Source organism: Falco naumanni, chromosome 1 (genome assembly GCF_017639655.2).
Source record: "Falco naumanni isolate bFalNau1 chromosome 1, bFalNau1.pat, whole genome shotgun sequence".
Classification (NCBI taxonomy): Eukaryota; Metazoa; Chordata; class Aves; order Falconiformes; family Falconidae; genus Falco; species Falco naumanni.
In genome coordinates this window covers 88,101,703-88,117,051 of record NC_054054.1, presented here as the reverse complement: position 1 = coordinate 88,117,051, position 15,349 = coordinate 88,101,703, and the positions used below count along the sequence as shown (strand labels likewise).

The window sequence follows — 15,349 nt, the reverse complement described above, 5'->3', positions numbered from 1 at the left end:
TCACTTCCTCCCAGGTCCCTGACAAGACCAAACAATTCCTTTATGCATAACAGATCCTACGCACGATGGGCTTCAAGGAGAAGTGAACATATTGAAGATCTGAGTCAATGTTTCCCTAGCTTTCAAGTGTGCACAGTAGGAGCTACTGTGACTATAAGGAAGATGGTGCTATTCCAAAACAACTTGCATGATTCCCACTTGAGCACACATGCAGAAAAAGTTCTGTTGATACTCAAGATTATTCACTGAGATTACCAAGACTGAGCCTCTCGAGAGCCCAACAGAAGTAGCCATTAACACCTGAGCGGGCCTGACTCATCTCAGAGGACAAGTGAAATCCACATACTGCATTCAGCATTCATAGGTTATCATTCTGCTACCAGACCACAGTCACGATTCCCTCACAGCACGATATATTACTGAAAGAAACTACTCCAGTTGACAAACCCCATGTCCCCCACCCTCTAACTGGGGGGGGGAGGGGGGGAAAAGAAGTATCTTCCAAAAGGAAAGCAATTAAAAGATTTACCAACCACCTCTTCCCACCCAAATACACTCCTGGCTTCCCAGCTAGATAACCAGCACTTTGGGAATTTGTGCTCTGCACAATATTGGAAAGCTCGTTGCTGTGGAAAAGAACATACCAGATGAGTTTGTAATTCTTCCTTTCATAACCACTAGGGGAAAAAGGAGAAAACCAGATTTTTTAGATTAAGAGATTTAAAAATCTTGATTAAAACCACAATAGGCAAAAAAACCCCCACCAAACAAAAAACCAAACCAAAACAAAAAAACCCCACACCTCAAGTCATTGAACCACACAGGAGAATGCATGACAAACTCAGAACTTGACTCAGATTTTTTAAATTCCAACACAAAGCAAGACAGGACCTCACTAACTGTATTTCAAATCCATCCCATCTTAAGCTTAAAAGCTGGCAACTTTATAGTCTGTTTTAGCTGGGAAGAAAATGGATGGATTTTGCTACCTTCCTGAAAGATCTAGACTGAAACACGTAACTATGCTAAAAGTTTTGCAGCATTTTATTAGTAGAACATGAGTCAGGATCTGTCATTACCTTTGGAAAGATGCCCAGGAAAAACACATAGTATTGAAAAACTGGAAAGCTGTACTAGCAACAAACTTTTTGAAGGCTGAATAGTTGCTGAAGTAGATGGAGCAGAATAAAAAGACTCCAGATCCATTGAGCTGGATGACGGGGTGCACCTGCAGGTTGCTATAGCAAGTGTTAGTTCACTTGGAAAACCACAACCTAATTATGCACCAATGTCACAAAGTACTCTGGTATCATTAAGCACTCTCCAGCCTTATGTCACACAACATTCTATCACAAATTCAAGATGCCCCAATTTTACTTTGTGGGAACAAACGAGATTGAAGCAGTCTTGGGGTACTCTGTAAAGCAAAAAAAGAAACACAGTCAGCTTAGAACCAGTGACAAACCAAACCATTTACAACAGGAAGGACCTAGAAAGACTGAAAGAAGTTCTACAGACAAGAAATACACCTTGTCAACAAGGTAGTATGCACACTTCCTAAACCGTTTGTTATAGTAACCTGGTACACACAGTGCTACTTGTTCCAAGATTTGCAAGATTTCTACCTCAATTTTTTTCAGTGCAACTTGGATCCACTGTCATGCTGGTTTAATCACGCTGAGAGTTACTCAGTGGCCAAGTTCTAGCTCGTCAACTAAGATGTCGCACACTGAAGCATAAACATTAACTATACAGCAGTTGAACAGTCAGCTTTGCCCAAGTATACCCATGTATGCCTAAGTATAAGAGTTATGCACGCTCATTAAGTGGGCATCAGACAACAAAGGATTTGTTTGTGAGGTTTAATTCAAAAACCAGAAGAAATCTCTTATGCTTCTGAGTAACTGTTGCTTGTTTTGCCAGGGGGAAAAAAAAAAAAAAAAAGTTGTTCCTTGTTTTACGCAGCCTTACTAAGGGATCCATGTCACACTAAGTGCCAGCTCTCAGCACTGGAGTTGCTAAAAAAGCAGCAGCTATTAAATCAAAATTAGGTTTTGGACCTTACAGTTACTACTGTCTTTCCCATATCATTCCTATAATTTGTACAAACTTGAATAGGCTTCATCTGCCTATAATTTTTGTCTTTTAAGCAGCAAGATGACCTAGCATTTTCTTCTGCTATGCTACCTTTTAACTATAGAGCCCTAAAAAGGGGTGGGGGGTGGGGAGAGGGAAGGGAAACAGGAGTCATATAAAATACCACAACATTATGTAGTCAGTAAGAAACAGAACTTACCCCAGCAATGCCTTCCTCCTGAGTTTATGGGGCTGGCTCATCTGGCTGAAGAGAGCCGACAGCAGCTGCATCCACCAGAATTCTGCTTCTAGCAGCTTTGTTAGATATTCTTCCTCCCCTTTCACTTGGTGTTTGTACTGGAAGAAACCAGTAACCTTTAAAGACGCAAGGAAGCAAAGGACAACATAAGAAGCAAAAACGCTAGGCACAGAGCGCACAGCGGAATGCTGGTGAGAGTTCTATGCCAAGAGGAGCACATGTCCTTGCAGTCATTTGTGGAGAGATTGGCTTCCACCTAGCTCTCAAGACGTTAAAGCAGCTGGACAGCAACACTTGTTAATTACTTGTCATTTCAGATGCCAGATTTTCAGTTGCCTAAAGCTTGCCAAATTGGGGAAAACTCACCTAAGGTCTGACAAGAGCTATTACAGAAGGAAATCCATACTCTTGTTCCTCACAGGAAAAGAATGACTCTGTAAAAGCCGTATGCAGGTTCAAGCAAATTACTATCTGACGGTATCATAAACCCAGAGTTAAGTCTTCAGATGCTGCACTCTGCAGCATGTTCTGCACAAAGTGAGTATTCTATATGACAGCACTAGCCCGATCGCACTCAAGTTGTGGGAATTCATGAGCAGCTGGTGTTGAAGGAGGCTTTCTGCAAAATAATTTTATCTAAGTTGTCAAAAACTTGGTGGCCACTACAACTTCATAAACTGGATTAAATCCTCCACTTAACCCACTGAAAGAGAGGTTATTTCCTGCAGAGACTGACTTTAACTGTTAAAGAAACAGTGAAGTGTTCTGGTACACAAGAGTGTGTTCTGCCCCTTAGGTACAGCTGCACTGTAATGGTAGGGAGCATATGTTTTTAGATACATTTTAGAATGCAAGATCACAAAGTTTATAAAAGCCATTACAGTTAGCAAAAGCTTAAGATACCAGGAGAGCAACTAAAGCAAGAGTATTCAGAGCTGGCATCTTTGCTTTCCTTGAGAACTCAGTCATTCCTGTAATTAGATTTCTAGACTGAAGTTATTAAGGATCCCCAGGCTAGCTCAATTCTTTACAGGTCATGAGCTGTTCTAATATTTAACCTAGCAGTTTACTGTATTTCACCATCAGCTTGTACTTGTTGCTATAAAGTCACAGTAAGTTTTTAAATTGAGAGGAAGGAAACTCCTAGAGTCATACTAATCCTAGAGCTCGTTTCTAGTTCCAGCTGACTTATCCAAATTCCTTTTGACCCACAAGGAACTGCTTACAACAGAAGTACCATGTCTGGAAAATAGCATGCTACCTGGCAGATTCCTGCTAGGAATAAGTCTGTACAGAGTGCAGATTTGCTTGAACTCATTAGCTGCTCAGTATTTCAAGGTGAGCTGCTGGGTGCTGATCAGTACAAAACTGTGGTTAGTAAACACTTAGAGCACTCCGGCCTCTATCAGGCAGGTGCACACCACATCTCTTTGCCATTGCTGCTGTAGCACAGTGACCAAGAGAGAAAATATGTTAGTTAGCGTTTTGCCAAAGCATAGTCTGCTGTTTCTAATTTCACAACCCTAACAGTCTCTACTAGTTGGCATTTAAAGGTGTTTTGCCCTGTTCAAGTAGAATTCAGTATGAACAGGCATAGCTTACCAGTATGGCTGCTATATTGATGTATTTTTGTGGAGAAGACTAACTGCAGCACCTCCCTCACCACAGGACTAAGCTTTTCCAGTCCTATGAATGAAATCATGTAAGCATGTGACCATCTCCTGCAGCATGACCTCCACATGTGACAAAGCGTGCCTATGTGTCCAGTGAAGAGACAGCAACTCCCTTTTAACTTAACAGTTAAGACATCCATGTTAGGTGCTTTGGCACAAGCTTCCCTTTTCCTGCCTGGCATCCTTAGTTGTCAGATTAAGAAACCTGATGCTATTAGTGGTACTGTATTACTACTAGCCAGTCCCCACCCCCAAGATATTAAGACTAGAACCACACAGTGGATACTGCAGTTTTACATTTATAGTTGGACTTTTATAATATTCAAGATTAGCACAAGATTCATAACCATAAATTATACATTGTTATCTAAGCACATAAAACGTTAATGATACATGTATTTGAAGTGGCACAAAGTAATAATACATCCCTGTTGGCATTCTCAAAGAGGTGGGTGACGGACACACTGTTGGTGCTACTGCAGCATAGCAGAATGGAGTCACGGCACCCTGTTAATTCAGGCGGTGCTGACTCTGTCCACCAGACAGGGTCAGAACATGGTGTGGCAGGAAGCCAATGCCAGAATCAATTAAAGGTGCAAATAAAAAGTCAGGATTATGGCCCTTCCCTACTGCCTCAGTATTTTAGCAGTGTGACCCCACTCCCTAACCCTGACACTGTGCTCTTGCATCTCTAGTGCTTTGGCAGCCCATGCACACTCCTATGTTCACTTGCCACACATAGCTGAGGTTTCCTTTAGTACCATTTAACGTCAATAAGTAACATGCTCTCTTCTTGTTAAACAAAAGGATCTGGGAAGTGTTTGCTCTCTGGCATGAGAAGATTTATTTTCTTCAAGTCTCAGATCTACTCCAGAAAATATAGAACAGACTCCAACAGCATTGAACCCCAACAGCATTATCATCCAGAAAAGGAAACTTTCCCAATATTTCTCTAAACATTCAGAGCACAAATATTAGAAAGCCCGTTTTCTTTTGCACATAAGACTGCAAATAAAATGGGGTAGTCAGATGTACACAAGCTTTCAACAATTCATTATTAACGAGATGCTTCACTGAATTGTTAACAACCCTGCTACTTCAGTAGCTTCAGCTAAAGCTTTAACAACTTTGCGCCAGGCAATTTCCCAGCTGCCTTCAATGGGCTCTGCAAAAGAAAAAAATATGCTCTCTTCCCCCTGGCCTCAAGCAGTTATTGCTATACGAGTTAGTGAAATAGTGCCTTAACTTCAGACAAGAGTCTCACAATGTCATTAACAAAAGCTGCCTTTCAGAGGTTGAAATGTAACCGGACAATAATCAATAAATAACAGTAACAGGCATCCCGTTGAAGTCTCCTCACTGAGCCAGGCAGCAAGTGTGTTCAACCAACAGAAGGTCATCTGTGCCTTTAGGACCATTGTACACTTCTTGGAGAAGTTAAAAAGGGACGGGAAGGAAGAGAACAGAGACAGTGAAGGTCTGTCAGAGAGCTAGTTACATATTGAAACCATAAACAGGCGGCTGGGTGAATCCTGGTGCTGTGTATCCATATGGGAAGTTTGCCTGGGGAGGTACTGCACTGGGGCCTGCTGTTAACATCAACTGCTGGCCTAGAAAAGCATAAGAAAAAAAGAAAGTTAGTTTAAGAACTCAAGCTTCCCTAATGCTAGCATACCATGGGACAGGATTATGAGGCTTTAGCTAAAAATCAGCCACTGTGCAAGCATACACTAGGAAGTCACACTATTACTCAACATGCACCACAGAGTGGGCACCTGGGCCATCTGCCCTTGCTACCAGAAAACTACAAAAGCAAGGCAGGACTCAGAAGAAAGATGAGCATCAACTCATCTTGACATGATAAACATGGCTTGTTTTGAAGAGACCATACTGAAGGGCAAACAAACTGTTATTATTTAACTCATGCATGGTCAGAACTGAAAAGTAAAGCAATTCAAGCACATAGTTAGGACTGTTAGGTCTCACAGTCTGGAGAGTGCTGCAAAAGGCCTGAGCATACCTTGACAGACTTGTCTTCATCACTATGACCACACATGCCTCATGCATATGTTAAATTCAGGTTAACATTTACATCAGACAGTGAACCAGTCACATCCTTCCCTTACCAGCCACTCTAGGTGCTTGTTAGCAGAATGCCTCTTCAGAAGGGCTTCTAAAATAGCAGCATACTTGAGGGAAGCCATGTTTTTTTGGCTGTACGTGTCTTAAAATGGGTGAGCTAGAAAGCCAGTCTGCCTTTCTACTTGGAAAAGCAGAAAGCAGACACATTCCTCTTAGACAGGAATAACAGGAGGAATTTGCATGCTCTCTAAGTTATTCCTGGGGTTGTGTACACCTTGGTATGTCCTGTCACCATACTGAAAGACTATTCCTAAGCTAGAGTTCTGAGCCATCTAAAAGGAGCAATACTTTAGCTGAAGACCAGAAGTACTATAAGAGTGAGATGTCACTTCAAAATATACAGTTCATGTAGCAAACAATCATTTTACTATCTAGTTGAAACCAGTTTACTTTGACTGGAGGTAGTAATTTAAGTTACCTCCACAAAATGAGACCAGAGTGACGATAGGTAACCAATTAAAACCAAGTCTTTCACCTACCAAATACTATTGGAGTGGGTTCAGTTACTTGTTCCTCTTCTTTTCTTAGGCTTTCAGAAGCATCAAGTTTATCGACCTACATCGAAGCGAACAGGAGATTTATGAAGGCCTTTTCTAGGAACTGCACCATCGTGTGAAGCTTTTCATGCCTGGTACCTTAGCTGTCAAGTGCTCCTTTTACTAATGCAAGTTGGAGACAACAGAAGTCTGCATGTTCCCAGCAAGCAATGTTGTAAACCTGCCCTCCCAGCTGCTTTAGATTTATTGCAATAAACAGTAGCTGTCAAATGCAACTGAGACCATCATTACCTTCAAGCAAAGCACTTTTTGGGGCCCTATTCTAGTCACTGTTAACTCTATGACCCAGAAAACAAGCCCATCAGATTGCAGTTCGAAGTATTACTTCAAATGGGCCTAGCCTAACCTATACTTATGTATTAACCTGCAAATCCTCTCCCCTTCAATGAGAGCACCCAGATACATGGAAATATTCTAGACTCACTAAGTCTGATATTATCTAGGACTACAGCCTAACCTGGGCTGCAGAGTGCTGGTTTAACTATATTAGTATTCACATAAACTTCTAGAGGAAACTCTTAGAACCATCATGGAAAGTGGTCTATAGTATCAGCTTTATATAGATCCCGGTGCTGTCAAGTGAAGCTCTGTTCATGTTAAACACATTTGTGGAAGTGCTAGAGTAATGCAGGAGCCCTGAACACAAATTCAAATGGGGGGGGGGGGGGGGGGGGGGGCGTAATCTGAGAAGGCAACAGTACCTTCCTTCTCTCAGGTTTAACAAGTTATATCTTCAATGAGAGATCTGTTGACACTGAAGACTGCAAGGCATTAAAACAACAACCCCACACAGCTTCACATCCAGATACAGGCAGTACTAACATCCTGGGCAAATCTACGTTTAGCCTAATGCTGTATTTCCACTACTCCTCATCTTCTCCCACTGCAAGAATCATATCTGGTCTGAGAAGTGCTGCAACAGAGTTCTCATTATACTTCAGAGATGTTATCTAGATCTGGTGTTTAACAGTTTACTGGAATTTTTGAAGTTTGCAACTCAAATTACTAACTTGAGTGGCAGTAGGTCTGTAACCAGTTCTGTCAGCTGAAGAGCTCTTCAGGGTAACACTCTAAATATTGGTGCTACAAATGCTATCCATATTACCATAGATCAAAGCAATTGAGAGCTATCAGTTTCAAACTAGTTGTATTGCTCTACTTACGACCTGGGATTCCCACTCTCTCTTGGATTAGACTTTCCTCTTTACTGCCCCTAAAGCATTAAGGAACTCTGAACAGCAGTGCAGTTACTCCCTCTGTTGGAGGGACAGCAAGCATGCCGAGAGCAGGCATCCTGAATAAGGGACAAGAGCAGCTCTCCAGGAAAGCCTAAAAAGCTATCTGCTTTGCTGCCTATAACTGAAGTTGTTCAAAAGGGACCGCTCCTGCAGGTTTCCAAATGAGCATCATCATACTTTGTGAGCCTGGCCCCTTCTGGGACATAGGCTGTTCTGTGCTTTAACACCTTTTTATGCATAAAAGAAAGGTAAGTTCTGGAAGACGTATACACCCTGCTGATAAACTAGTCTATTCTTTTGTACTTTTGAAGTTAGTTACGTGACAATTTTAGACATACCACACTTAAGGCCCATTCTAATTCCATGTTTTGCAGTTAATTCAACAGACTAAATTAGTTCCACTGTAAACCACTTTCACCATGCAGATTTTCCTTCTGGCAAGTTATCCCGTATTTAGTACATGTAATTACTTGTAAATCCAACCAGCAGTTTAAAAAGCATTATTTTAGACCTAAACCTCACATGGAAGAGTTTGGGTGAACTTGTGTGGCAAGTTTCTCCTCGGTAGAATATAAGGAGGCAGCAGTGTTCAAGATCTGTGCAAGTACTTTCATGATATTTAACAGGCAAAAGGTTTGAATAGCAGCATTAAAGCTTCTGTAAACTCACCATGCCTGTAAGATTGCACTCTTCAGTAATTTACAGCATAACAAGCAATTTGCACTTAAACCACATCCTGTTACATGGCAACTGCTTTTGTTTACTCATGAACAGCATCCTCCCTGCCACAACATATCTGTAATACAGTGAACCAGGGTCTAAATACTCAAGACCTGCTCAATCACTTGCTTCTGTTTCCCATGATGAGGAGCAGAGTCTGGTTGGATTTTCAAGTTGCTTGTGAATAGTTACCCTTTTAGCATTAGAAAGTGAACAGGAAATGAGTTAGAGCTAAATTACACTGCTCTTCTGGCAGAAGCTACAGCTAGATTCCTGTAAAAGAAACCTAGGATATCGAGGGACACAAGTGAACACAAAGAGTTTGAAATCAGAGTGTCACCTTATAGAACAGCCCATCAACCTGCAAGAAAATTCAGAGGGGAATACTTAACATGACTTGATTAGAAGCAACCTGAATCACTTTTAGATTACACATTTTAATGAAGATTTTTACTGGGATGCCCTATGCAACCCTACAGCCTTCTAAGGAAGGATCTTAGCTTAGTATATTACATCTGTTTGGCACAAACGTTTCAGGACCACATGTTATCAGAATCTCTCAACTGAGGACTAGCTATTGGAATCAGCATTGTACACCCAGACTACATATCCAAAGTTCTGTTTTCATTTTTTGGGTGGGAAAAAAAAGTCTCAGTAGTCTACTCCTATGGCTATATTCTCTGCAACAAGAAAACCGAGTACTTCAATAGTTACATAAAGTAAAGAGTGATACAAATTGCCCTCACCAAGTTTTCAGCTTCATCAACTATGGAGCTGCTCTAAAGAGCACACAGTTGCTTATGTCCACTGTTAAAAGCAAAAGTTTAACTAGACCTCTTTCAAGTCCAAAGGCATCCATTTATAAGTTTTGCCAGCTAGCCTAAAGGTACTAAACCCACAGAACTTCATAGATGACTTAGTCTATGAAGAACAATAATATTTCAAATACATGCAAAGAGCTCTGGTTTGCATAATGCTAGTCATCCAGCACACTGGAAGTCTTAACTTTTTAGCCTATGCAATACTCACTTTGGTAAGGTACTCTCTCATCACTTGGATGAAATAAGGCATTGCAAAGTCCATGATGTTATGCCTCCATGCCAACTCAAGGACTACATCTGGGTGCAGCAAGTCGTAACATGTGAAAAGGCAGGCTGCAAAGCACTCCTGCTTGCCTTCTTCCAGGAACCACTGAAGCAGCTTCTCAGCCAGCTCAGCATCTTTGGACTCTGCAGCATACTGCATAGCATCCTACAGAAAAGGAACAACAGTTAAGCTTGACTCTTGCTTGTCAGCATCTCACTTTATACCTTATGTGCATGTTATTGCTAGCTAGGTAAGCCAGATTATTTGCCATACCATGAAGTCAGGTCTTTAACAACACCAGGCATGTTCTGTAGGAGCAAAGTTACAGAACATACACTCAGTTAAGTCCTCTTACTTTGAGGCAACCCAGATACTTGTATTAACATTATTCAACAGGCTTTCCTTAAGTACCTGAAGTGACCTGATGAGATTTTTAGTTTTGTGGCAGAATAGATAAACAATCTTTCTGGTATCCCACCTACCTCACCATTAGATATTAATCTCTTCTACTGTGGGTAGTCCTTATTGCATCAACTGCTTGCTATGTGGCAAGAGAGAAGATTATTCATCAGCTCTTCTACAGAGTAGGCAAGGACTGGCCCATGTGAACTCACTACAGGCTTGAAAACCATACCATTGTAATCCTGCTTCATTTGTACCCTTAGAAGGGCATAAATCTTCAGTTCTATGGAGGATTTTCTGTACTGATATGGAAAACTGTATGGATGCAATTGATTGATAAAGATAGGTCTACAAGTACAGGATAACATTATGAAATTTGATTTTAAGATACACATTCGAAATTGCAAACTCTTCTGCTTTAAGAGTCTTCACTTAAACTAAGCGAAGGGCTAAGACTATTTAGAACTCCAGATTTGAAACTAATGAAACATTCAGTATCCAGAATATCTATGCTTCATAGCTCTGACTTCTTTTTGACAGGAAGAAAGTCAGCATTAACTCACCTTATATAGACGATCTTTCTTGCACAGCTCCACACTCTGTTTCCAGCGGTTGTTACCCTTATACAAGTATGCTGCAATACGCCTGAATTCAATTAGTTCGTGCTTTTCCAGACGCTGAGCCAATGTTATGTTATCAAAGTTGTCATAGGCATCAATGGAAGCTCTCAAACCCTGTTTGAGACAGAGTTATTACACATGTTTCCAAATGGTAATAGGCAAGAACTACAGTAGAGAAGCATCTGAAGCACAGTGCACAAGTGTTTAGGTTCTGCCAGCTGGATATTAACACTACAGCTACAGCTTGTTTACCCTGCACGTTCCATGCATCTCTCCAAAGATCATTTTTAACAAAGCAAGATGCTAAGGTCACACTGACTTCACTTAACAGGACGGAAAAGCTAGTTACCTTTAAAAGACAAAGTGTGTCTTCCAAATAGCAGCCAATGAGGCCAGAAGGAAATCTGTTTACAGAAGTGTTGCCCAGCAGAGTACACACCTGATACTGACCTTTATGAAGTCTAGAAAAACAACTGTGGCATTTGCATTGCTTGCAAATTATCACAGTGTCTCAAGAATCCTGCCTGCTAAGGACCAGATTCTGCCCCCACTACTACTACACTGCCTAAGTTATCTTCTACTCAAGGAAATTACTGTGTCAGCTACAGAACAACCAAACTATGGCCTCTTTTTGTTGAAGAGGAGCATCCCTCAGGCCTAGTAATCCATTTTGTGAGGCTCACCTGGTAATCTTCCTCCTCTGTTAAGAGATTGTTTAGTGCTTCATTAACTCCTTTGTTGTTGTGGTTCTGGACTGAACGCAGATAAGGCTTTACTAGAAGTAGCTGATTAACCTGGAATTAAGATGTTTCAAATACAAGTTAAGTATACCAATTCTCATACTTCATACTCCTAAAATAGGTTCCTACTTATTATTACAAGAATTTGTGCTTACCGACAAAACCCTTCAGACAAAGCACCTTGTACTGTCAGAAGTAAAATAGAACAGCCTTCCAGGCCAGTTATGCTAACTCTTCCTGTATCAAGCCAGGATTGAGCTGCTTCTCAGGCCTTTGTACTGGAGGCAAAGCCACCCAACAGGTGTCAACCTGTTTTCCAGCCAGAGACTGGAGTGTCTTAACTTGAACAAGAAAATGTTCTACATTTTCTACTACATGTGGAAAAGGTGAAAGTAAAAATAGTTACATCATCCTGAAGAAACTGCTATTCCTCATTACTGTGAAGAGATTACAAGATTTCTTGTCATCTGCCAGCTCCCAAACTGACCTTTGAGAAAAAATTAACTGTCCTGGTATGATCCAGTCGTGGAGATAATACAAGCAGGAGATCATTGATCAGCAGAGGTTTGTAGTCCAAGTAGAACTGCAAGGCTTTGTAATACAGCTCCACATTGGCCACCTGCATGGTTAGACTAGTCAGTACTTCAAACACAAGTAAGACCACTTAACACAAAGTTTATCTGACTCTTAAGTAACAGCTTAAGCTTCCTTCTAGAGGCCAGAAGTGTTACACCTACATGCAGAATTCCTGTTCAATCTTATGACTGCTTCCTGTGTCATCTGCTTCCAGACAGTGAAGACACAAGCTACCAGGGGTAGTACAAACCAGTTCTAACCTAATCCAGTTAGGAGATCCTGGCACAGATAGCCCACTACTCAATGTCAGCATTTGCTGAACTCCTGAAGCCAGTAAAGGTTGTAGGCTTAACCACTAAGTTGTTGCCTTGAAACCCTAACACCAGTAAGAATGTGTTCAGTCTTGATCCCTGCCTAAACTAATAATAAATTCACTATTCTCTGCTGTATTCATGGGACTGCTAAAACCAATTTTCACACCAAAACAGCTGCAAACATTTGCAGAGATCTTTCAAGACCAGTTACAGCCTCAGACTTAAACAGCAGTCAGCTCAAAGGTATTAAGGAAGTTAGGCCTCTTGCTTGTGACCTATGATCCTGAGCAGGCTCTGAAAACATTGTGCTAGCTGCTGCCACTCAACAGATGTACTGCACAGCAGAAAATGTAGTGTATAGGATTAGATTAATTCTTGTGCTAAAATGAATGGAAGTTGGTTTAAGTACAGCAGGAAAATTGAGTAGCTTAAGCAAACTCATTATCTAAACAGCAACTCCGTTGTGTGTTTTTGCCTCTGTTCTGAAAGAAACTTTCAGCATGGATTCAGTTAACTAGCTACTCACCTTGGCAATTATGTCTTTAAACTGCCCTTCTTTCCAGGCATCAGTGGGATGATTCATCATAGTAATTATTGCATTATCATACTCCTCATACTTGTCATAGAGAAATACAAGTTCTGCCCAGAGATGAGCCTGTTCTGCAGCTCTGAGTACCTAATAAAACAAAAAATCAGTCAGTTTTGATTCCCTGACAGCTTTCCACCTTCACTTGCAGTGTAGCTACCTTACTGTATACCTTTGGAATATTAACTCTAGACCAGAAGAGCTCCAGATGCTCCCTCATTTTCTGAGGCTTGAATTTGGAGTATAAGATGGCAAGTTCAGTAAACATTCCCATGTGAGCACGCTCTAGGCCCAAAGCAGCTTCCAAAAGGGCAATCAGTTCTTCAAAGTAGCCACGATCCTAGAAGTTAGGAAAATAAAGGATTAATTGCAAATTCATAACCAACTGGCACTTAAAGCTTACTAAAACACACATTTGCTGAAACTCAACATGCTTTGCTTTTCTCTCCAAATAAGAGCACTTAGATTTGTAAGACACGGTTCCAATAAGACAACAGAATTGCAGAAGAAGAGCCAGGGAGAACTACCACTCTTCCATTCACTACAGAAAAAATGCATGAAAGCTATTAGGACATGGAGATGGGAGGAAGAATAAATTTAAGTATCAGTCCCCAGAGGGTATTGGGTTTTATCTGTAACCACTTTACTAGCAGATACGCAAGTTCTGTTTGAAGTCTTCTAGGATATTAACAGTAATCTAACCTGATAGTAACTGATCAGCTCTTCAAGTTCATCAGCATGGATGACTATGTGTAAACCACAGATCTGTGCCAAGCGGAATTCTTTTCCATCCACACAGGCGAAGCAGACCTGTAATGAGTTAGCAAACAGTTAATGCAAGAATACTGCAGTGCTTAATCTCCTTATATTAAAGGGAAAGTTAATTAGCAAAGCTTTACAAAATTTGAGGCTTATGTACAATTGTAAACAGATGTTTCTGGATTTATAATCTCTGCCATTCATTTTACACTTTTGAATCTCAGCTTTGTTATCTCGGCCAAGATGACAGCTTGTAAATCTGTAGACATACCCTATAACCAGAAACAGTTAGCAAGCTACTATCAGAAATAAAGCTACAGCTCAGAAGCAACAGTATAGCACATTCTGCAGACTATTAAAAAACAAGTTACCTCCTTCCAAGTCCTTGTGCTGTTGGCTTTGCGGCCACTGTCCACTGCTGCCTGATACTCTCCAAGGTGCACCAAGGTAGATGCCAGGCGAGCAAAGTTGGATACGTTGTTATAAAGTAGCTTTGCTGCTTCATACATCCCCTCTTCATAACAGCGATCACCAACCTGGTTTAAGAGTCCAAGGTAAACAAGGGTAACAGCAAGAATCAGGAGTCAGATAAGCAGCAAGTCATACATGTTGTATGTATGTGGATCAAGACATACCTGTTGTATATGGGCATTATTAGGGCCACTAATAAACTCCTCCAGCTCTGACAGACGATTAGTTTTTGCCAAAGCAAAAATAAGTTCTGTCTCTACATAAGACTCTCTAGCTTTCTTCCTGGCCATCTGTAAGAACTTGACTAGGTCCTCCCAGTTATCTTGAAGAGAGAAGAGATATTTAAGATCTTCTGTTTAATCGTTCTGTATTGCTTCACCTTGCCCACCTTAGGAAGCTTTCACCAGTAGTATCAAGGGTCTCCTCCACCATAATACCAAAAATTGTTCACATTAGTTACAGAATTCCCTGCTAAACACCAAGTCACCTTCACATAAGGTTTAACTTCTTGCAACTATTCTACAATCCAGTTGGCAAGCAATTCTGCCATATACAGCTATATAGATACATGATACTTGGCTATATTTTAGATTATAACAGCCCAATTTCTCTCCACAGGAAGGTCTATCTTTGGTATAGCAACACAGACAAGCATGTTGACAGGAATTTAAATGACTCATCCGTGCCACGTACTGACTGCTCCCATTTCCTCTGAAACAGAATTCCTAAGTCTTAAGAATCCCTGCTGCCTGATGTAGATGCAAGAACATAGCTCACACTCAAGCAATCATAAGTTCAGGGATGCTTTGCCTTACCATTTCTATTAGCTGCTTGAACAACTTCCATGTAGGCAGATGGATCATCTGCCTTTATATAGGAGTCAATGGCTTCTTTCACCAAGTCCTTCTGGAGCTGTGCTCTGGCTAGCTGGCTCCATACTGCTGGTTCGTTACATCTCTCTGCAAATTCATAAGCACGGTCTAAGTTGCCAATGTGCTCAATCAGCACCTGTTTGAAATTGAAGTTGCAAGTTAAAAAAATTAAATTTTAATATAACAGAACCCTTCCTTCAAGTGTATATGCTGTTCTGTGTAAACAATCAAGATAACTGCTTTTAGAACAGTCATTTC

At 40.9% G+C, this 15,349-nt stretch overlaps 1 protein-coding gene across 5 annotated transcripts in view; it reads right to left on the bottom strand.

Moving 5' to 3' along the window:
* Positions 1 to 4,291: 4,291 nt before the first annotated feature.
* Positions 4,292 to 15,349, bottom strand: part of CLTCL1 (clathrin heavy chain like 1) — a 35,393-nt gene continuing 24,335 nt past the window's right edge. For 2 of the 5 annotated variants that reach the window (XM_040603601.1, XM_040603610.1), the window contains 13 exons: positions 15,035 to 15,227; positions 14,384 to 14,541; positions 14,120 to 14,284; positions 13,692 to 13,799; positions 13,162 to 13,329; positions 12,930 to 13,079; positions 12,001 to 12,132; positions 11,457 to 11,567; positions 10,717 to 10,887; positions 9,695 to 9,916; positions 9,006 to 9,026; positions 6,630 to 6,705; positions 4,292 to 5,618 (listed from right to left, as the gene is read on the bottom strand). In XM_040603601.1, the coding sequence (XP_040459535.1) occupies positions 5,503 to 5,618; positions 6,630 to 6,705; positions 9,006 to 9,026; positions 9,695 to 9,916; positions 10,717 to 10,887; positions 11,457 to 11,567; positions 12,001 to 12,132; positions 12,930 to 13,079; positions 13,162 to 13,329; positions 13,692 to 13,799; positions 14,120 to 14,284; positions 14,384 to 14,541; positions 15,035 to 15,227 (1,791 nt within the window). In that variant the 3' untranslated portion in view covers positions 4,292 to 5,502. Of the gene's footprint in view, positions 5,626 to 6,140; positions 6,223 to 6,625; positions 6,706 to 9,005; positions 9,027 to 9,694; positions 9,917 to 10,716; positions 10,888 to 11,456; positions 11,568 to 12,000; positions 12,133 to 12,929; positions 13,080 to 13,161; positions 13,330 to 13,691; positions 13,800 to 14,119; positions 14,285 to 14,383; positions 14,542 to 15,034; positions 15,228 to 15,349 lie in introns of all 5 variants that reach the window. The other 3 variants (XM_040603617.1, XM_040603627.1, XM_040603637.1) reach the window with 2 other exon arrangements.